The 24,700-nt window shown below is 37.4% G+C and overlaps 1 protein-coding gene across 2 annotated transcripts in view; it reads right to left on the minus strand.

Moving 5' to 3' along the window:
• Positions 1-1,162: 1,162 nt before the first annotated feature.
• NDUFAF2 (NADH:ubiquinone oxidoreductase complex assembly factor 2) overlaps positions 1,163-24,700 on the minus strand; it is a 154,713-nt gene continuing 131,175 nt past the window's right edge. For both annotated transcript variants that reach the window (XM_077751435.1, XM_077751434.1), the window contains one exon: positions 1,163-1,486. In XM_077751435.1, coding sequence (XP_077607561.1) covers positions 1,235-1,486 — 252 coding nt within the window. In that variant the 3' untranslated portion in view covers positions 1,163-1,234. The remainder of the gene's footprint in view (positions 1,487-24,700) is intronic.

The following is a 24,700-nucleotide window of genomic DNA, read 5'->3' on the forward strand; positions in this document are numbered from 1 at the left end:
GAGCCTGCTTGGGATTTTCTCTGTCCTCTCTGCCCATCTCCCACTCATTTTCTATGTCTCTCTTTTTCTCAATATAAATAAACATTAAAAATACTTCTGTATGATAATGAATGTCTTAATATCACCTTGTCTACATTATTCTTAAATATACAAGCCACTAGAATCCCTACTGCCACTGGAATCAATCAGCACCCTGTCCTATTTTTCTTTTTTTTTTTCTTTTTTTTTAAATGTTTTTATTTATTTCTAGGAGACAGAGACAGCGTGAGCAGGGGAGGGTCAGAGAGAGAGGGAGTCACAGACTGAAACAGGCTCCAGGCTCTGAGCTGGCAGTCAGCACAGAGCCCGACGCGGGGCTCGAACCCACGAACCGCGAGATCATGACCTAAGCGAAAGTCGGACGCTTAACCGACTAAGCCACCCAGGCGCCCCTACCCTCTCCTATTTTTCATTTTCTTAAGATAATTTTTAATCTCACAGAACTCTAGTTGTGCCATTCCTGTTTAAGACTTTTGTGATAGATTGCCTATTTGTATTTGTCCTAATTCCTCGCTTCAAACTCTAACCTTAATCCTGCCATAGCTAGTTTTAGTCTCATCAACTCATCAAGGTCTTCATGGCTTTTTGTTTTTTCCATTTATCTCCATTTCTCAGCTAAATTTTCTTGGCCTTCATGTGTTTTATCCAAATTCATGTTTTTGATTAATCCTTTAGAATCTTACAAGCAGTCTTCTCACTTTTTTTAATTGGGTAATTTAGGAAAGTTCACTAATTACCTTACTTCTATCATGATATACAGTGGCTGGGGTTCCTAAATGATCATAAAGATCCAAAATGTACTGAGCATTTACACCTACAGGATCCTTCTGAAGGGAGCAATACTAAGAGGGAAAACATAGACAATTTAATAAATAGAATGATGATTAAAGCAAATGAAGGAGTTAAGTCTAAAAGAAGGTTTCAGGGCACCTGGCTCAGTCAGTAGAGCGTGCAACTCTTAATCTCAGGGTTTTAAGTTTGAGCTCCACTTTGGGTGGAGAGATTACTTAAAAATCTTAAAAAAAAGTTAGGTTTCTATAGTTCATAACCTCACATTTCTTATGCATACTTAAAATGAATTCATATGCTTAATGGAATAGAGAACTATTGTACAGTCAGAAAATAACAAACTAATCTTTACTTCTTTTATTGTTAAAAGTTACATACAAATGAAGTATTTATTACCACAGTGCATTCATTGATCGGGGTTCTTGCCACCTTGTGGCATCCAGGATCCTGGTTGAAAGGTTTTACCCGTGCTGGTGGGAGCCACTGAGGGTTCTTCCTTTCCAAAGTATGGAGCAGAGGCATGGCCTTTGATCTGAGTCTGAACTGGTGGAGCCAGAAGTTCTTCCTTGTTCCCTTTGCTAAGGAGATTTTCCTCTTCATAAAGATCTTGGCTTTTCATTTTAACGACTTCTCTATTTTTTTCATTCTTTAGGATTTCCTGCATGTATATATAAATGAAAGAAATTAGTAAATTTCTAATTAGAAGAAAGCCCAAACTATAGGTTTTATGAAAATCAAAAAAGCCAATAAAAATTTATATATATGATACTTGCTTTTGCATTTAAATAATATATAGATATGCACAGGACAAGTTGAAAAAAAACTATCTGATAATATACCAGTGTTCTATGAATTAAACAGCTCTGCCGTTGTATACCATAATAAGGTGTGAGGACCACAAAATAAAAATATTTACTACCCGAAAAGTGAAACAAACTACTTAACGTGAAATACCACACAAGAGCGTAAGTCACTCTCTTGAAGATCTTAAGCTTAGCAGCTATATGCTGGCTCACAACTGATCAGTGACTGTACTTTCTGCTGGAGATGAAGTGAAGGTGACGATGGTCTCAGAAAGATGCTCCTACCAATCTACTTTTCTGTGAGAATTAAAGCATGGATGGTACTGCCACCCCCTCAAGTGCCAGACCCAAATCCCATCTGTGTCCTTTTCAGTTCTAGGATGGTGTGGCAGCGAGGAGGAGGATAAGGATGGAATCAGAGTTTAGCATGCCCTAGACACCAGTGGCAGAGAGGCCACTGAAATAAAAACCACAATGAGATACCAACTCACACCTGTCAGAATGGCTAAAATTAATGACACAAACAGTGTTGGTGAGGATGCAAAGAAAGGGGAAACCTTTTGCATTGTTGGTGGGAATGCAAACTGGTGCAGCTACTCTGGGAAACCATATGGAATTCCCCGAAAAAGTTAAAGATAGAACTACCCTAGGATACAGTAATTGCAATACTAGGTATTTACCCAAAGGATACATTAATACAGATTCAAAGGTGTACATGCACCATGATTGTGGCAGCATCCATTGACTGATGAATGGATAAAGAATATGTGATGTAAATGGAGCTAGAACGTATTACGCTAAGTGAAATAGAGAAAGACAAAATACCAAATGATTTCACTCATAGGTGGAATTTAAGAAACAAAAAAGATGGGCATGTAGGAGGGTGAAGGAAATAAGAGAGAAACAACCATAAGAGACTCTTAAAGACAGGGAACAAACAGGGCTGATGGAGGGAGGAGGGTAGGGGATGGGCTAGATGGGTGATGGGTATTAATGAGGGCACTTGTGATGAGCACTGGGTGTTGTACGTAAGTGATGAATCACTGAATTCTACTTCTGAAATGAATATTGCACTGTATGTTAACTAGAATTAAAAGTTACAATTTAAAGGAAAAATAAGGTTTGAGGGGGTATAGTTTAACTTTAGGCACAAAGAAGTATAATTAAACTTCTTCAAGGCAAACATGTCTAGGAAAGAATATAAAAATTCTTGTAATTTCTACCATATAAACCCATTTCCCATGAGTAGTTTAATAACCACAATAACGGAGTTTAGGGGCAGCTACTATGAACAAGGGTAAGAGTAGTCAGCCTTTTTTTTAAAATAATTTTTTTAATGTTTATTTTTTGATAGAGATAGAGCATGAGCAGGGGAGGGACAAAGAGAGACGGAGATACAGAATTCAAAGCAGGCTCCAGGCTCTGAGCTGTCAGCACAGAGCCTGACGCGGGGCTCGAACACATGAACTGCAGAATCATGACCTGAGCCAAAGTCGGGTGCTTACCTGACTGAGCCACCCATGTGATTGGAGAGTAGTCAGACTTTTATGCATCCTGTTGAATTCTCAGGTGAAATGACCATGTATCACGAAGGAAATCTCTCTCAATATGATACTGCAAATAGCAGAAGCAGCCAAAAATACTTTTCCATATCACCATACTCTTCAGTACCCACCATGACCTGCTGTGTCTTTAGGGAAGTTCTTGGAGCAGAATGAAAGCTACAGGACAGGGTTGAACTTACACTATTAACCACAGGTAGCAAAACGCTACTGAGAAATCGGTATGCAGCGTGTTTGGCTTTGGTTTAAGAGGATGAGTCACATGGCCTGAAGTTGCCCCTGTCTGCTTTATTACCTCAGCTCTCCTGCATCAGTCTTACAGCTGGGATAAGCCTCCAGCTTCTGCATAGAAGAAAACTGAGGGCAGAGAGCTGTTGTTTCTCTAGCTCTGTTTTCACATTTCTCTTTACTCACCATTACTCTACCAAATCAGTTTCTTTCTTATAAAGAAAGCCATCTAGGCAAATAAAAAACCAATGTGAATATACTAGTTATTTTAACATAAGAAGATAGATTAAAAATTCAGAGTTGAAAAACATGGAGATTATAGTTTTTCCTAGGAAAGAATTTACTTCTGTCTTTTTTCTTTTTTTAAAAGAAGTTTTTAAAATTAGTTTTTTTTAAAAACTAATTGTTACCAGACCCCTCCTAAGAGCTTCCAGGAAAATTAAACAGAACATAAATCATGTATGAAAGGAAATCTAGTTTTGTAAATATTTGGAATAGATAAAATGAAAGTACTTAGGTAGAAAAAAAAAGGAATTTGTGCACTTAAAGATAAACATCATTTTTAACAAAGCCAATTTTAGAGTAGAAATTAACATAAAATAAGCATTTTTCCTTACATTTCCTTTGAACAGTACCACCTTACATCTCAATATGTTCATCAATAAAAACTGTTTGTTTCAATGTATAGAGATAAACCAAGAGCAAGTGGGTCTTCCCTCGTATAAATGTTTGTATGTTTAAAACAAATATCCTTTTATTTGCTGCTTAAAATTTTTTTTTAATGTTTATTTATTATTGAGAGACAGAGACAGAGCATGAGTATGGGAGGGCAAAGAGGGGGGAGACACAGAATCTGAAGCTGGCTCCAGGCTCTGAGCTGTCAGCACAGAGCCTGACAAGGGGCTCGGACTCACAAACCATGAGATCATGACCTGAGCTGAAGTTGGGTGCTTAACTGAGCCACTCAGGAGCCCCTATTTGCCGCTTTTTCCCCGACAGTATTTTTCAACATAGAAAAAGACAGTTGTATCACTTGCATTGTACCACAATTTACTTAATGAGCACCTCTACTGTTGTTTCCAATATTACATATTTTCATTTTAAAAAATAGCACTGTGATGACCATCCACATATTCTCTGACCCCAAAAGGCAGTTTCAGTGCCAAACTACCTCTTACTAGCTGGGCCACCAGAAAGCTCACATAAGTTTTTTTTCAGTCTCAGTTTCTTTATCTGAAAATGGGAATCAAGTGACCGTGTATATATAAATATTTACACCTCAAATACCCATCTGTATACTGTTCACAATGACAGGCATTCTGAAACTTTGTGGTTAAGACCATGGGCTCTTCTGGGTGTTGTAAGTGATGAATCACTGAATTCTGCTCCTGAAACCAATACTGTACTGTATGTTAACTAACTAGAATTTAAATAAAAACTTGGAAAAAAAAAAAAAAAGGCCATGGGCTCTGAAGCAAGACTGCCTGTGTACAGATCCCAGTTTGGCCATGTACTAGCTATGTGACCCTGTCAATGTTACTTAACCTCTCTGTGGCTCAGTTTTCTCATGTGTAAAATGGAGACAACAATGCTGTCTTCTTCAATGGGCTGTTCTAAGGACTAGGCAAGAACGGACTGCTGGGCAAGGGTAAGACAACAGAAGAGGGCATGGGTGACGTTTTAAATAGTAGACTTTAAATAGTGGCTCAACAGGTGGATTATTTATTCCACTTCATTAAAAACATAAATACACCAAATTTATTTTCATCCCTCTTTCTCATCTCAGAGTACAAAGAAAGTTTCTTCAATACTTACACCCTGTTTAATTAAGTACTTAAAATCTTAACTATTTTGTAACAAACACTGAATAATTATTTGTTATGAAAATTTTGTAAATAGAATCCCCATATCAGTTGCTATTCTTATGAAGAATAAATAGAATTTGTGATTTTGGTAGGTTAAAAAACATTCAACATTAAAAAAACTTTTTTTTTTACATTTATTCATTTTTGAGAGAGGCACAGAGTGTGAGTGGGGGAGGGGCAGAGAGGGAGGGAGACACAGAATTCGAAGCAGGCTCCAGGCTCTGAGCTGTTAGCACAGAGCCTGATGTGGGGCTTGAACCCACGAGCAGTGAGATCATGACCGGAGCCGAAGTCAGATGCTTAACCGGACTGAGCCACCTAGGCGGCCCGAGAAATCTTCAACATTTTAATGTGCCACAGCCTCCAACAAAGGCAGCAACCATTACCACTAAGAATAGAGGTGTTGGTAAAACACAGTCTATGGGCTTGAGAACAAGATGAAGTAACTGGTACCACAACAGTCTTTCTCCCATAAACAACTAGAAAGCCAGACAAAACATATTAAAGTCTTCAGATATTAAACAAGTAGTAGTACAGTACGGTGCTTGCTGAGAGAAGGGAAACAAATAAGGTAAGTCCTGTATTACCTCAGCTTTCTGCCTGGAGGCATATTATGGGCTTCTGCACAGAGTGGGGGAACCCAAGCAGAATTTGGTAGTCTTGTCATGCTAAAAGAGAGATGTGGGTTATGAAGGTGGAGAAAGCCAGCATTTGTGAGACAGAATACCAGAATATACAGAGAAAAAGTTCTAGAAATCTGCCTAGGGAACCACTTGAGTGTTCAGCTGAGTATTAAGCTGAATGAGGATAGGGTGAGATAATAGAGGACTAGGAAGGTCAACTTCTGGCTAAAGAATAAATACTGGGGAGCTGTAAACTGAACAACTGCTGGAGACTGCCTGAGACTAAAAGACATTCAAGTTCTAATCAGCCAGAGATGTCTCACTGAACATTGAACACACAGGGCATTCGGTATATATAAACACTTCAGAAATATCAAAGATCACTCTAGGAGTAAGGATAAATTGGCACCAGAGTAGAGGTAACTCTAGACATGCACTGGACAATGCAGTAGCCACTAGCCACACACTGTTATTTAAATTAACAAAAATAAAAAATTCAGTTCTTCAACTGCCCTAGACTCATTTTAAGTGGAAGGAGCAGATATAAAACATTTCCATCATTGCAGAAACTCCTATTTGGATCTACTGCTAGATACACCCTAATAAAACTTAAAAATAAGCCTCTAAAAGTTTGGGCTGACTAAAATGTAATTTCAAGTACTCCAAAACAAAACTCAACATTTTTAAAAGGAGGACAAGAAAACCCAGACAGTAAGCAGTACACCATTTCAATACTCATCGTCCAATCAAGAAGTGAATAAGGAAAGTATGATCAAGCCAGTCAACAGAAACAGACCCAAACATGATAGAAATTATTAAATTACTTGATAATTAGGTGGTAAATTAAAGACTTTATTACAGCCACTATAAATTTGTTCAAAGACACACAAAAAAAGTAAACATAAAGTGAAAAATAGAAACTGTTAAAAAGAACCAAATGGAACTTATACAGGTGAAACATATATGAAGTGAAAAATGTAATGGACCTGCCCAACAGCAAATCTGACACTGCAAAGAACAATGAATTTGAAAACAAGGCAGTGGAAACTATCCAAAATGATGCAAGAGAGAGAAAAAAAAAACTTTTTTCCCTTCCCTTCCCTTCCCTTCCCTGTCCCTTGTGGGACAAGATCAAGCAGTCTAACATATGTGTAAGTGGAGTCACAGAGAAGAGACAGAAAGGGGAGGAAATAATGAGTAAAAATATTCCAAATAATTAAAACAAATCTACATATCCAAGAAACAAAACAAAACTAAACAAAAAACTACAAGGAGGAGAAATACATAACCAAAGTACATCAAAATCAAATTGCTAAATCTAATGATAAAGAAAAATCTTAAAATCAGCTACAGAATAAAAAGACTGATTTACAGAAGAAACAAGAATAAATACTACTGAGTTCTTATCAGAAAGAATACAGGGTATAAAATAATGGATGTTCTGAAAGATAACAAAAATTGCCAATTTAAAATACTTCATCAAATGAAAATATCCTTCAAAATATAGGCAAAATAACATTTTCAGGCGAAGCGTGAATTTATCACAAACTCTTACTACAAGAAACATTAAAGAAAGTACTTCAGATTGAAGGAAAATGATACAAGATGAAAACGTGAATCTACATAAAGGAAGGAATAGTGGCAGAAATGACCAGAATGGAGGACCAGAATGTATGGCAAAATGCTAGATTTGTGGACACTCTGCTAGGTGCTTGGTGCCCTGGAATGTAATGTCACCCACTATAAATTCCTTAAGCATATGAGGAGCATCATCACCCTGTCCATGGAAACTAGTAGTATGGATTTTGAGGCTTATCATGATTGTACCTTCACCAAAACAACATCTCAAGATTTGCAAAGATACCAGTTACCACTACACTGATGAGAAGGACAGCCTGAAGGCATGGAGACTGTTGTAGTATGCAGCCCTTAAATTAACACTACTAGGTGGGAGGCAGACAATGCTTCATTCCCTCTCTATTCCCATCCAACCAAGAGCCTCTGCCCACCAAGCCTTCCATGTCTTATACCAGTGTCCAGGCTTCCCTGAGCTGGGATTTGAAGCAGTATGTCAACAATGGCCCTCCATCTGAGTCTGAGCCCAGTGAAGCTGACAATCAGAAAGTCATGCATGAGGTCAACCCCATTCTGAGAAAGTCATATCTAAGAGTCCCCTGGAATGAGGTACTGAAGGATATAATTTTTAACTAATCTCAAGGAAGAAGAAAAATAATTCATACTCAACAGAGAAAGCATGAGCTATATCAAAGTCTGTTATTTCAGAACTTTCTCTAAATACATTGTTAATGAATGACTATTCTGTAACAATTTCCCTCATTTCTACAGTCAGCAGGGTGTTCAGTTAGAGCAAATTAGCTTTTATGGAGCCTTGATACTAGGATAAGAAACAAATTCAGTTGTAAAAACTACTATGTATTAAATGTTTCAATTCATACATTTTTCTATGGCATATTATGCATTACCATTGTTTGTGAATGATTACACTGAAAGAAGACTTTTTTTTTTTTTTTTTAAAGGAAAGCCTTGGGGTGCCTGGGTGGCTTACTTCGTTGAGGGTCCAAGTTCAGCTCAGGTCATGATTGCACAGTTCGTGAGTTCAAACCCTGCATCCCAGCTGTCAGTGTAGAGTCCGCTTAGGATACTTTATCCCCAACCTCTCTCTTACCATTCCTTGCTTGCGCGCTCTGTCTCTCTTTCAAAAATATACAAACATTTAAAATAATGTGTATCTCTAAAAAAAAAAAAAAGAAAAAAGAAAAGAAAGGGAAGGCTCTGGATGCCTTTAAAAAGCTCATCCCTGTTTTTGTAGCATAGTCAAAGTTAATGGTTATTTACTGAGTACCATTCATTAATTAGGCGATGTGAACTCCAGCCCTGAAAGGATGTAGCTCAAGCCCTTTCCAGTGTCACTTCTTTGCTAAACTCTGCTTAAGAACCTTTTTGTTAGCTAGGCTACTGTGCTCAGTATTGCAAATTGCTAAGTGTGATAATTAAAAAGGACTCTAAAAGTTTCTTTTTAATTAATAAGACACAAACAAAAACTTGACAATGTGATCTACTAAAAAGGCAACTTACAGCTCACTCATAAACCTTACTCAGGATATAATGCTATTCCAATCATACAGTCTCTTATGCAAATTCTAGCATATGTGAATTTTCCAAGACAGTGAAGAAATCAGCTCCAATATACAGTTATACCTGTGGGAAGCGTTAGGTAACAGAACTGAATCTTGTATATAAAAAAGAGGTAAAATAAATGGCAGGCTAGGACTAGAGGACTCTGAGATGATGTCTTGGGAGAGATTAACAATGTAAACTTGAACCCTGCAACTGCACTCTAGTGTCTGAGAGAAGAGAGAGCTGACCGTAAGTGATCTCTAATGAAGTTATCCTGGTTACAAGAAAGTTTAGATTATTCAACAAGTACTGGGGAGAGAAGGGCTGAGAAATATCTAAGTAAGCTAAAAAAAGGTTACCTGAAGTTTTTCAGATATCCACATCATTCTGCATCTGTGGGGCCACACTTGGACCAGAGGTGTGGAAATGAACAATTCGGAGTCTATACTATTAAATGGAATTGAATATGTGGATACAGATCTAAACATACATTCAAAAACATCTTAGGAGTATTATCTGTTTTTACACATATACCTAGTATACAAGGGAAAGTAAATACAAATTACAAATTACCCATTATTATTAAAGATAATAAAAATATTGCTTGTGTTTTTAAATTTATTTTTTGTGTCATATGTATGAATAAAAGTGAATAATGGTTTTGTACTATAATTCAAGATCTAAACCCCTAACCCTATTTCAACAGAGAATTCTATCAAGGAGTGCTTCAGTAAAACTCTCTACCTATATATGATGCTATGTGTGATATGTATATAAAATATAAAATTCCGTAATAATAGATTTAAAAATTATTTGATAATTTTCATACAGATGGAGCTGGAAATGGAACAGAGCTAATGGGAAGTCCTTTATTAGGGTAATATGATGTTTATTTTAAAAGTGCTATGAATCAAGCTAGGAAAAAATTCAGGCACAATACAAATATACATATTCTAACCTATTTCTTCTTTGATGTTCTGGTTCCATGCTTCTCTGGAGTTTATTATTTATAAATGGTCTCCATTTGGTTTCAAGTACTTGTGAATTCCAAGCATACTATATATAACTATGTTCAAACTTAAGTACAAAACGCATCTCAAGATTAAATCTAAATACAGTTTAAAGTAAATCAAATATTTCTTCATTGTTAAAAGGTGTGTTACATTCAAGAGCAAGCAAAGATGCAAGAGTCAGTCTTATAGATAATGATAAAATTGGCCATGTCACTAGATTTTTTTTTTAAGTCTTCTGTGAGAATAAAATCATGGCTATTTCATAATGACCAAGTCATGTTATATACCAAAAAAGGAAATTAAAGTCTTTAAAAGTGTTAATTTGAAACTGCAAATTAGAAATATATTTGTGGCAAAAGCTTAATGTAAATATAACTGTAATAACTACAGGATCTAGGCATATGCTTTTCAAAGTGCACATAAGATAAAGATACAATGAAAGGTTTGGTCTTAGAAAGAGAACAATTTTCTAAAATATTTAAATTGCTAACTACATCTCCCCAATCCCTTTTTTCAACTCTTGCCACACATGTGCTATACATAATATAAATACATTTGACTTTAACAGCTCCATTAATTTCTTTCCTTACTTGAAACTATGCATACTAAGTATTTTTCAGATGAATGAATATTAAAACTTTAAAAGTATGAGCATATTGCTTTTGAGACAGCCTTAGAAAAATATTTTGAAGAATATAAAAGATTTAGTAAACATATTATAAGTGAAAATTTGGCAGAAAGTATGTTCCAGGTCCCCAAACCATACACAATTGGTTACTATAAAATGGTCTCATCCAGAAAGTAGCCTTCCAAAATATACCCCATCCCCTCCTCACAATCAACATAATTATAATGGGAAATCAGTGTACAACTTTTTCAAAATGTTCTAAGCTGAATATTCTTTTTATAGCATCATTTTTATAACATATTAATAATTCAGACCTAACAAAGCAATAGCAATGCCTAAGCTTGAAAATATTGCCAAATTCTTGATTTAAACTACATTTTCTAGTTCTACAAGTTGAACTGCTAGGATGAAATAATAAGTTATTAGATCACCCTTTTACAATATATAAAAGAGAGAAGAGGGAAAAAAAAAAAGCAGCGAAGTACACAGGTCACCAAAAGGTACTCTGTGTTGAGACCCTAGGCATTTTAGATTAGTAATAAAAATGATTGGATCTTGGCTGAATGAAATCAGAAACCAAAAGGGTAAATAAATGACAAAGCTTAGGTTAGTATGATAAGACCACTTTGCTAAGAAATCTATTCAAATGAAACAACCAAGCAAGTTCTCCTGCAGCAGAAGCTGCCTGTGCTGTGTGTTCTTGCCAATCACTAGTGTACCTCTGCCAAATCAATGTCACATTTAATTTATTCACATTCAAATCTATTGCAAACAGACTTTGATCAATTACAATAATGAAAATGCAGACTGAGTTTTGTTGTTTTGACATGCTTTCTTGAACCTTTCTCCTGCGTTTTTAAAAAACATTTCTAATTGCAAGAAGTGGATCTCAATGATTCTTGTTATTTGAAAGGACAATTGCAAGATTTGTTTATATTCCTTGCTGGCTAGGAATTTCTGGCATTGAGTTTTCTGCCTTTGAGCTTGAGCCATATTAATGATTACATCTCAAAATGTTACTAGAATGAACTAATCACAGAGCCCAAGTCATTAATAGGTTTGCAGGTGGTATTTCTTTTAATAAAATGAACTTTCATTTATATGAAAAAAAAGACCTTTGAGCATAAAGATACAATTACTTAACTGAAAAAGAAATCCAGCAGTTAAACATTAATAAAAAAAATAATTAGAGTCCCTTAATTTTAGTCCTATTTAATTGCACTGCCCTGGTGGGAGACAAAGAAAACCTTGCTCCTCTATGTGAGAAGACGGGAAGCCCTCTTCATTATCCTTGAGAGAGAAGCAGTGTCAGGTCTCCATGGCTCTTCAGGCCTAGCATGGGAGAAAAATGGCAGAGGCTGGAGGCCTGGAGGAAAGAGGAGGCTCCATCTGTGAATGACTGCTAACACGTATTGAGCTGTTATATGCCAGCTGCTGTAGGGAGAAAAGAGTTCTCTCCTAGATTGAGGGAGGGAAGGAAAAGAGCTGAGAAGGAGAGAGGTGGAGAAGTCTGCAGCTCCAGCTTTACAATCAGCCCTACAGAATCAAATATGTGATAGCTATGGAGGGAGGTCACCTTCCCGAGGAACTAATGCATAGGTACTGTCCTTTGATGTAAGGGACAATAAACCTGTGGCCCTGCAAGATATGTTCATTCATTCAGCTGTTTTTCATTCTTTCTTTCACTCAATAAATATATATGAACACCTATAATTCAAGGGCCTGGGGTTACAGAGGACAAAACCTGGCTTCTACTCTTAAGCAGCTTCCTTGAGGGTTGAGAGAGGAAGACATACAAAGGAGGTTGCTGGCTTAATCAGGAGTCAAGATAGGGATGAGCTGGGTAAACACCAACAGTCAATTTTGTGGCTAATGCTTACAGGTTCTTTCCTATGTCCTCATTCACTTGTTCACTGGTCTCATTTAGATATTGAGAGCCCACTCTGTGTGAAGGACACAGAGTTAGAAGACACAACTGTTAGCTCAAACTGAAGGAATTCACAATCTAAGGAAAAGAAGTTAAAAATTAATTAAATTATAATATGATAAGTTCCATGATAATATTAAGCAAAGAATGTTATGAGACTGCAGAAGAAAAACTGGTGTTCTTATTATTGTCCACAGAGTGAGGAGGAGGGGGTTAGAAATGACTTCCAAGAGGGGTTGCTGTGTGAGTCTTAACAATACGAATGAACCAGAGAACTGAGAAGAGAGGAGGCATGCTGGGAAGAGCTAAGTACTTGCTCAGAGGTGTAGAGGAGTGATGCAGTGCAGCAAATTTGGAACACTGCAAACACTTCATACAGCATGCAAGGGGGAGAACATGCTGACTCTTATAATGCAATGTTAGGACATTTAGCTTTTATCCTGAAAGCCATGCGGATGTATTTTGACTATGAAGCAAGAGTAGGACTTCCAGATAAAAGACAAGAATACTCAGTTAGTCTGAAATTCAAAGAAATAATAAGTAACTTTTGTATATGTAATTCTTTTTTTAAATTTTTTAATGTTTTATTTATTTCTAGGAGAGAGAGAGAGAGACAGCGTGAGCAGGGGAGGGTCAGAGAGGGAGGGAGTCACAGACTCTGAAACAGGCTCCAGGCTCTGAGCTGGCAGTCAGCACAGAGCCCGACGCGGGGCTCGAACCCACGAACCGTGAGATCATGACCTAAGCGAAAGTCGGACGCTTAACCGACTAAGCCACCCAGGTGCCCCTGTATATATAATTCTTAAATATTGCATGTGCTATACTCACCCTGATAATTATTCATTGTTTGTTTGAAGCTTAAGTTTCATGAGGGGCCCTGTATTTTTTTTAGCAAAATCGGGCAACTATAGATGGAGACTTACATGTTTATACTCCATTAAAAAAAATGACTCTGGCAACTGTAAAAAATAGATAGGAGAGAGGCGAGATGGGAATGGAGAAATGAGATAGGATGTTACTGTAGAAAGGCAACTGAAAAGTTATTATGGCAGAAACCAAGACAAGGGTAGTGAGATGGAGAGGAAAAGATCGATTACTACAATCTTCAAAATGAGAAAAGTCTTGGTCACTAAGATATGGAGTGAAACAGACCAGGTGAACCAGTCTGGAAGTGAACCAGACTCCAGGCTCTGACGATGACAGAGTGATGATGGAAAATGCCATTAACTGTGGGAGGAAATAGGGAAGAAGAGGAAGTCTGTTTTAGACACACTGGACCTGAGATGTCTGTAAAATACTCAAATATCGTTTATCAAAGTGTTAGCTCCTTCTCACCTAAACCTCCCAATACTGAAAGGCTTCAGGACTCAATTCTAGGTCTACCCTTTTTTCTATATTCTTCTGCCTAACTAATCATTTCCAATCTGATCAGCATAAATAATGCCTATATAGCACATCCAGCTAATTATATGGCAGTCCTGAAAGTGAACTACCATACTCTCAAAGTAGCCTCCCTGACATACCAGATGCACACCGGCAGGCAGGATCTGGAGAGGACAAAGAGGCTGTGGGGATGTCCTCATGGTGGGAAGTAGCACTTACATCAGCAGCAGCTGAATTAGCCTCCTTACACAATTGCGTACATTCAGCAAAACTGTTCCTATATTCCCCTTACCTCCTACCTCGACCTGGCACTAAATCTTATCAATTCTTCCTCCAAAGTATATCTGGAGTTGTTCAGTTCTCTTCATCTCCTTGCCAACAGCATTTCTTGCCTAGGCCCCGATCTCCTAATAGGTCCCCTTGGTCCTATATGGTTCAGCGTCCACATTGCAACCACCAATGTTTCATGCCACTTCCTTCTAACAGCACATTAATAGGTCCTTAGAACGAAACCCAAACTTGCCCATGGCAGATATGGGGATACTCTGATAAGTTCCCACTTCAAGACAAGACTTGCTTCCCAGCTACAGAGAATGTGTTGAACAGACAGTCTCCATTGTGTAGCATATTATGGCTTATTAGTAGACATATGGGGTGTTTTTAGTTTTTCAATGTGCTATATTTACTACTGCTATTACAAAACTCCCTGTGAGTTATGAAAATTACTTATTTCACCAGATAATTTTGAGTAGATTTCTAGAAGTCAGATTGCTAAGGCAGAGGGCAAATGCATATATACATTTTGCTGTCTATAAGGGAATGGATTTTTTTACTGCTCTTTATACTTCCCCCACACTCAGTATCCAGAACAATGCCTAGCACATAACAGATGCCTAATATATATTTGTGGAATGAATGAACTTGGCTCTGTACACGCACTTTACTCACTACTGAATAAACAGATTAACTCTGCATTTGTAATAGTCTTATAAACTCAATTCTAAACTTAAATAGCTAGTAATCAAGGGTAAATCATATTCCGTCATAAATAAAATAAATCGTGATTCCCACTGACTTAAAGCCCTTCTCTTCATAATGTTGAAAAAGCCTTAATAACTTGAAAAGTGAGAAAAGATAGGTATACCTTACTTATAGTCCTGGAAGCTTGTACTACCTTTTTAAAACCAGCGTGGGACACCAGATGTTGGTGGGAGTGTTGTTGGCTTCCATTGTTGCACAGCCCTTGTGGTGCTCTGAGCCCGCAATGTTGGACCCCAAGGGGACTTGGGCATGTTGGTGGAGGTGGGCACAGAAGGTGAGGATGATGGCTTTGGGGAAGCAGAATATGCTTCCATCAACTCCATGTTGGACTAGATCAACTCCTCTCTAGACCACCTGGAGGAGAAGAATGACCACCACAAGCCTGCCTCCAGGAGCTGCTTGAATTCAACTGGCAGACACACTGAGTTCCAGAAGCTTGAAGGCCCTTAGTGATGTCAGTCCTTAGGCTCTGAGAGCCCCCAACCAGCCCCAACCCTGCCTCCCTGGGCTAGCCTGTGGCCTGGGCACTCACACCTGGCTTAGATACCCTCATAAGGGCTGGCCTATAGGTCCTCTTAGTGAGTCTGCCTGCCTGGGTCACCCTTCTGATACTCTCCTTGGTGTTCCCCGGGCGAGCCCCCACCGCTTGTCATCCTCCCCTGGGTCTGCAACCCTCTCACCTTGTCTGCCTGCCTAGCCCAACTCCAGGGCACTCCACACTCTGTTCAGGCCTTGAGTGGCCACATTAAACAGGCAAATGAATGAATGAATGAATGAATAAAACTAACTGGTTGAGATGACTCAGTTGTCCTTTTGAAAATTAAGAAAAAATTATTTTTGTGTACCTTTCCCTTGCCAACCAATAAGTATCTGACTTAAAATATGGATCACTACCCAAATACAAAATTCCTAACTTTGGAAGGCATCAAGGTAAGAGAGTTTAATATTAAGAGAGTTTAATAACAGGTCAGTTATTTTAGACCTAAGTCATTTTTTTCCCCAGAGAAATAGTTTTACAGTGATATTTATACTTCCTTCCTAGGATAAAGATTAATCACAGTGTAATATATATGCAGTAAAAAAAAATATGTGGTAGGATCACAATACATCATGCATAGTATCTATGACTGAACAAAACTTGAAAACTGGCTGCTGGAATCTTAGAGGGACCTGCTGGTGCTGCCTCCCCAAAGACACAAGGGTACTGTGAGTAGGCTGATGGGTAAGTGACCCTCAGTTACTTCATATGGAACTCAGGACTCCACTCCTCCCAACTCCAAAGACAGTGATTCCAAGCACTTCCCCTCCCATTACAGGATGGGAGAAGGTAGAAGAAATAGGAAAACGGGCTTGGGAAAGGATGGGAAGTGGCAGGGGGTGAAAGAAGGTGACCATGTGATCAACTAGAATTGCAGTAATCACATCAACCACCACCACTACACCAGCAGTAACAGTAACATCCACTTTAGGCAATGTAACACCAACAGACAAGCAGTTGAGACTGCCTACAGCAATTATACTGGGAGGAGAGTGGAATTCCCAAAGGAGAAGTAGCTGATGAAACCAACTCAAATGACACAGAGGGAAGAAGAGACAATAAAAGGGAGGCACCACGGTAACATCTTTTCTCCTAAGAGGAAATGAAAAGGCTACAGTATTAATTAGGGATGTAGAGTAATTTCTAGAGGTCAGGCAAACAGGTGAGCAAGCAAATGGATGGAAGCTCAAGTGGGCATCTGTGGGCATTTAGGAGCCAGGCTTCCTTTAGATTTGATGCCAGGAGAAAAACAGAGGCTCAGGGATGTCCCAGCATTGATGGAGACAGGAAGAAATAAGGTGGATGAGAATTCTCATGGGAACTGGTGGGGCAGAGTGGCAAAATGATCACTGAGAAAGATGAACAAAGGCAAAAGTAAATTAAGAGCAGAGAAGGAACTGGGCTTCCTAATGGTCTCAGCAAGAGAACTAGCCTGAAGCCCTCTCTTTCACTTTTTCACACATTCATTCGATACTATTGAGCACATACTCTTAGCCAAGCACTATTCTAGATAAGGCAGAGAACAAAACTTCGTCCCTGATCACATGAGGCTTGACTTCTAAGAAGAGATATAGGATATACACCAAATAACACCTCTACTGAATATAAGTAAATAGATGACTGCCTGCTATTGTGATATCCTTCTCATTTAATCAGCCTACCCTTTTGGGTTTGCTAAGAAACAGGAGACTTAAACTAATGTGGGAGTAAACAAAGGATTAAATAGAACTTTCTTAGCTCCTTTCAAATGCATTTTTTTCTCAAAATGAAAATCACTTTTGGGGGGGGGGGGGGGCTGGAGAGAGAGAGAAAGAGAGAGAGAGAGAGAGAGAGAGAGAGAGAACAAGCAGTTAATGGGCAGAGGAAGAGGGAGAGAGAATCCTAAGCAGGCTCCATGCCTACCATGCAGCCTTATGCGGTGCCCAGTCTCTCAACTGAGATCATGGGACCATTACCTGAGCCAAAATCAAGAATCAGATGCTTAACCAACTGAGCCACCCAGGCGCCTCTCATTTTTCTTTTTTCTACAAAAGTAATACATCTTGGAACAAATACTGAGATTTAAACATAAACCCATAAAGTTGAAAAGGTAAATCTCTTATAATATCATATCCACTGTTAAAAAGTCTGGAGTATATCATTATAGACTTCTCTTTAAACATATAAATGCTTTTACAATATGAATATAATGTACCTCATTTATAAATGCAAGTTTATAACTATTGATAAAGTATAATAATGGTATGTAGTATACATACAATTGCCTTTCACTTAATATTTTCCAAACATCCTTCTGTGTAAATATATAGATGTATACTAACCTTCTTAATGGCTGCATAGTATTCTGCTGTGCAGAGGTAACAATTTATTCACTCAATCCCCTACACATAGATGTTTACAATACTCTAGATATCCTTCTATAAAATTTTTTATACACTTGCCAATCATTCCTTAGGATATCTTCTCAACACTGGATTCAATAGGTTCCCATATATTTGGAAAACTGCTCTCTAAAAGTCAACTCACCTTACATCTGTATCTATGGTAAATGAGAAGACCTGTTTTCCCACATGTCAATAAAAAAAATCTTTATTTGTCTTATATTTTAGAACTTTCTGCTCAAGTCTTTGGTTTTTCTTTCAACTTTGTCTGGGATTATTTTTTCTAAAAAATGAGCAATTTCTTATGCTGTCAAATTTGTCATTTTTTCCATTATGGTTCTGTTGTCATGCCACTTTCTCTTTGTCTTCCTTGTTCCTTTTTACCCTTCAGGTGTCAGCCTGAATAATAATACCTCCACAAAGTAGCTTCCCTAATGTCCATCTAAAGAGAGCTGTCCTTGTTATTTTTTCTTAGAACCTTTGTTTATTCCTTGAGAGCTCTTTTCACAATTTGCAATGATCCATTTTTGATATCTGCAACATGTCTATCTTTTCCACTAGAGTATAAGCTCCATGAGGTCTACAATGTTCCCTGTGTCCTCTGTATATTTTCTACCACAGCTCCAACATCTAGCATAGAATAGACACTCCTAAATTATTTGGTGAACAAATTTTAGTTTCTTCCTTCCTGGGGCCTATTGCTAGTTTTTCTTGAACAATGCTCCTTCTAAAAGATTAAATGAATAGTAAAGGCTGTCGAACTGACCCTTCACTAAAAATTAATGTAAAAGGAGAGAAAGTAAATCTCATTCATTACTTTTCCAAAAGAAATGCTTTAAGATCAGGTCTCGTTGCACACAGACTAGTCAGGAAGTCTTGGGCTGGGCTTAATGGAACATTGTTGCTATATGGCAACTATGGAAACTGTATCAGGGAATCAGGCAAGTTATTTATGCTATTTAAGGAAATTCTTTGGGCTCAAGGACATGCAATATTGCTTTTATGACACCCCATGGTGCATCTACACACTCTATCTTGAGAATTTTGTTTTTTTCAAAATATACCATTAGCCTACTTTGAAAATGAAGACTTGTGATAACTAATTTAGGATAAAAGGCGGCATGTTACCTATGATGCCAGAGCACCCAAAGAGTTAGAAACTTGTAACTTAGTTTCTTTGGATATCCTCTATGATAGCAATTAATCACTTGTTTCAGAAAAGTGATATTTAGGCACAACCTTCAGCAATAGTGATTCAATTCCTTGAATAGTATCAGTTAATAAGGACACAAACTGAAGGTTTAGGATAGCATGTTTTGCCACTTGCTAGATAAGAGTTCTCTTCAAAGGCATCAGAGTTGGTATCTTTTCATTCTTACAATAAAAAGCTTTGTGGTACTCAGAAGAACACTTCTGTGAATAATTCTTTTTTTTTTTTTTTAATGTTTCTTTATTTCTGAGAGAGAGAGACAGCCTGAGCAGGGGAGGGTCAGAGAGAGAGGGAGACACAAAATCTGAAACAGGCTCCAGGCTCTGAGCTAGCTGTCAGCACAGAGCCTGACCCGGGGCTCGAAACCACGAACCATGAGATCATGACCTGAGCTGAAGTCGGACACTCAACCGACTGAGCCACCCAGGTGCCCCTTTTGTCGATAATTTTTAAGAATGTCTCTTTCCTTTTAGACTAAGATACCTTTAAATGTGGCAGGGATTAGGAACATTTCTACTTGGGAATTTTTTCTCTAGACTATTTGTAAACAAGGACTTCAAAGTCTAATACACAAATTTAAGTGGAATAAAAGCTGAGTCCTATTTTTTTAGTACATGTAAAAGTATTTACATTCTACTATTATCATTTACTCATAAATATTTTTGTTGCTTAAAGTGAGAGACAATGTGATGTTTTCTTAGGCAAATCCATGCAGTATACTAACCTTCAAAGAATATATTATATCATTGGACTTATTACATGCAAATATATTTTCAATACACAAAGGAATTTTATGAACAAATACTACTCTAGTATGATAATATTCCATGACTTTTATAATTACTGCATTCAAATTACATTCAAATAAAATAATTACATGAATTATTGCATTCATGTAATGTAATTTCAATTTTCTTAAAGAGTAAATTTCTTAACAAAAATATCCACCTGATAATAAAAATTTGGAATTCATTCAACAGAAAATCTTATTAGTGAGGTTATTTAAAAAAATATATATATGAAATTAAATATTTTTATGATAAACCATCATGTAATTTGGTGACCACAGATAATGCAGTTAGTCTTTGTTGGGGGCGGGGGACAATTACTGAACTGTTATGCTTATCAGTCATCACTAAAATAACACCTTTTCTCTGCCTAAAGAAGTGAGACTGTTAAGACAGGCAATCCTAGACAAGCTAGAAATAGTTTGAAAGAATACAGGACAAAAAACTTTATTTTCGTCTTTAACATTTCACCTTATATCTATTGTGCAATTCAGAAAACATTTAACTTTATTATGGTGTATCAAGAACTTCATACATTAAAGATAAAAAGCAATCAATTATTTAACCTAATGTTTTTCAAATTTAAATACAAATAAAAACACATGACTTTTAAATAAAGAGAGACATTTATTTTAGTTAATTCAAATTATAATAGCCACATATGGCTAGTGGCCACTATATTGGATTACACAGCCTCATTAGACAGGTCTATACAGTCTAAGTCAAAGATAGGGAATATTACTAATTATTCAGAAGAAGTTTAAGAAGAAAGATTTATTAATCACAATAAAAACAAAAACTGAGAACCATCATAAGAGAGTAAGGTGTCCAAACTGGAAATTCTTCCATAATTTGACATTTGAATAAAAATCTTTAGAAAATGGAAACAAAAGCCATTCAAAGATGTAGATACAGAAAATTAAGTATAGAAAGGGATAAAATAAGAGAGTAAAAGTTAATTTATAAAAACAGTCTTGTTAGATTAACATGGGAAAAATGTTAATTATCTGGTAAGTAGAACATGGCAGCACTTTAGAAATATTTGTTGAACTGAAATGACTTTCGTGGTGGTAACAAAGAACACTACTTTAAGGCTGCAAATAAACCTCAAGATTTTAGGTAAATAATGCATCAGAGACAGGTAATAAATTAAGGAAGTCAAGGAACAATCCCAAAGGCCAAAGGTAGGTATTACAGTGGGCTCTTCCTCATCGTGTCCTTTGGCCCCACTTGTCATATCACTAGAAACTAGGCTGGCATTTTTTTTTTTTTTTTTTTTTTTAAAAAAGTTTTTTTTTAAATTTTNCATAACACCCAGTGCTCATCCCCACAAGTGTCCTCCTCCATGCCCATCCCCCCTCCCCCCACATCCATCAGTCCTCAGTTTTTGTCATAGGCTGGCATTCTTAATTTCCTTTTTAAAAGTTAAATATTTTCTGATTATAGAGAAATATTTCCTTTATGCAGCAAATTCATAAAATACATAAAAGCATAAACAAGAAAACCAATTCACTACCCAGATAATTTTGTATTTACATTTCCTTCAAGTCTTTTTTTTTTTTTTTTTAATACACACATACTCCCTTACTTTAAAAAAAGACAGGAAGATATGGTATATTTTATGATTTTCTTTTTTAAATTCATTCTCATACAACGTGTTTATAAAGGCAAAGCATATGAACATGACATTAACTGAGAAAGAGGCTAAGCCAACTGACTAATTAGATTCACACTTAAACCTTCAGTGCTGATTGTGATAACCTGTTCGAACTAAGGTCTCCAAGGGTTAATTAGCCAGCAGCACTTATCAGTAAAAGATAATATACTTAAATTTTACAAATATGTGCAAATTTATAAGTCTCTCATTTTCCAATAAGAATCTAAACTCCAGAAAATTTTTCTCACATTGATGGTTGTATTAAAGACATAGAATCCTACCTAAGTTGAGAAAGAATTGCCTTGGAAAATAGAGCTACAAACAAAATACCAGTTAATGTATTCATTGCTGTTTCTTGTTTAAGGAAATTTCAAATTGTAAAATATGCTAAAAATTAAAAAGAAACAGAATAAAAGACTAATTCAAATAATCATGGCCCAAATACCAGTACCTAAAAGATTAATCATATTCTTAAAGTAGAATTTTTTTCATTGGTTCATATTCATATTTTCCTGGTAGGAATTTGAAGATCAAAATTCCTGAGCCTTCAAAACCCAGTGTATTCTATTTTTATTTTTTACTTCGATTATGTTATTTTTTAAAACAGTAATTCATTTTATTCTTTTTAAATGTTTATTTTTAAGAGAGAGACAGACAGATAGAGAGTGAGCAGGGGAGGGGCAGAGAGAGAGAGAGACACAGATTGGAAGAAGGCTCCAGGCTATGAGCTCTCAGCACAGAGCCCTATGCAGGGCTCAAACCCATGAGCCATGAGATCATGACCTGAGCTGAAGTTGGATGCTTAACTGATTGAGCCACCCAGGCACCCCAAAAAGATGTCTTTTTTTTTTTTTTTTTTTTTAGAGAGAGAAAGCATGCGTGAGAGAGAGCATGTGTGGGTGGGGGGAGAGACAGATAGAGCCAGGGTGGGGGGATCTTAAGCAGGCTCCAGGTCTAGCACGGAGCCCAATGTGGGGATCAATCTCACAACTGTGAGATCATGGCCAAAACCAATAGTTGGATGCTTAAATGACTGAGCCACCCAGATGCCCCTACTTAAATTTATTTAAAAAAATTTTTTTTAACGCTTATTTATTTTTGAGAGACAGAGCACAAGTGGGGGTGGGGCAGAGAGAGAGGGAGACAAAGAATCCCAAGCAGGCTCCAGGCTCTGAGCTGTCAGCACAGAGCCTGAAGCGGGGCTTGAACTCACTAACCATGAGATCATAACTTAAGCCAAAGTTGGTCACTTTGTTTTAACTAGCTGAGCCTCCCAGGTGCCCCTTAGATAAATTTATCTTAAAAGAACTCTTTCAGGGTGCCTGGGTGGCTCAGTGGGTTAAGCGTTCGCTCAACTTCAGCTCATGCCATGATCTTGTGGTTCACGAGTTCAAGCCCTGTGTTGGGCTCTGTGCTGACAGCTCAGAGCCTGGAGCCTATTTCAGATTCTTATCTCCCCCTCTCTCTCCTCCCTGCTTCTCAAAAATACATTAAAAAAATAAAAAAATCTTTCTTAAAAAATTAAAAAGTTTTTTTTTTTACTGAATATAACTGACATGCTATATTAGTTTCAGATGAAAACCCAATGGATTTTAAAACAAAAAATATAACTAAAAACTAATTATCAAAATAAAAGCACTAATTACCAACTGTGATGATTAGTTTTATGTATCAACTTGGCGAGGCCACAGTACCCAGCTATTCAGTTGCACACTAACCTAGGTGTTGCTAGAAGGTATTCTGTAAAAGCAGACAACATCTATGAATGCTGATTCTAACTAAAAGAGTTATCCTTCATAATCTGGGTGACCCTCAACCTTTCAGTTAAAGGGCCTTAAGCGCAAAACTAAGAGTCCCTTGAGGAAGAAGAAATTATATCTCCAGACTGTAGGATCAATTCTTGCCTAAGAATTTTCAACCTACCTGTCTGCCTTCCAAATTTCTGACTTGCCCGCTCCCACAACTGTGTTAGCCAACTCTCTGTAATAAATAAATGTCTTTTTAAAAAATTTTTATTCTAGTTTATTTATTTTTGAGACAGAGAGAGACAGAGCATGAGCTGGCAGCACAGAGATGCGGGGCTCGAACCCACGAACCGTGAGCTCCGACCTGAGCCGAAGTTGGATGCTTAACCGACTGAGCCACTCAGGCGCCCCTAAATATCTTAATTATATCTACATCTGTCCTCTTTCGTCTCTCCCTTCCCTCCCTCTCTCACATCACTTTGAAGAGAAATGCCTCATGCCTTTCTTCTATGAGTAATCTATATGCTCCATAGCTCATTACTATCACTGTGAAGTCACGTCTATTGCAATTATGCTACTCTAGGACTGAAATCTGCACATGTGACCATCTGAGAAGTACCACAAATCAGTACATTTAACAGCATAAGTTCATATATTTCTCTTCCTATCCAGAATGTATTCACTTAGTCAATGGATCCAAGGATTCTGGCTTGTTTGTTTTTTTAATATGAACTATTCTTTTTTTTTTTAATGTTTATTTTTGAGAGAGAGAGAGAGAGAGAGAACAGGGAAGGGGCAGAGAGAGAGGGAGACAGAGGATCCAAAGCGGGCTCTGCACTGACAGCAGAGAGCCTAATGTGGGGCTTAAACTCATGAACCATGAGATTATGACCTGAGCTGAATTCAGATGCTTAAGTGACTCAAGGCACCCAGGCACTCCTCGGTGTTCTGGTTTTTAATGGGGAAAATAAAGTTGTTAAAAAAGATGAAAACATAAAGTAAAAGAAGTAAAAGAAAGTTGTTTAAAAAGTCAAACTATGGGGAAAAGGATATATGATAACTACAAGTGTTAATATAGTTAATGTGACTTAAGAATGTCTTTTACTCCGACCTTCCTAATAGCCAGGGCATGAAGCTAAACAAATTATATAACTTGTTTTACTTAATAAAAGGAAACATATTGGGGCACCTGGGTGGCTCAGTCGGGTGGCTCAGTCGGTTAAGCGTCTGACTTCGGCTCAGGTCATGATCTCACAGTTCGTGGGTTTGAGCCCCACATCAGGCTCTGTGCTGACAGCCAGCTCAGAGCCTGGAGCCTGTTTCAGATTCTGTATCTCCCTCT

Source organism: Crocuta crocuta, unplaced genomic scaffold (assembly GCF_008692635.1).
Source record: "Crocuta crocuta isolate KB4526 unplaced genomic scaffold, BGI_CrCroc_1.0 scaffold91-1, whole genome shotgun sequence".
Lineage (NCBI taxonomy): Eukaryota > Metazoa > Chordata > Mammalia > Carnivora > Hyaenidae > Crocuta > Crocuta crocuta.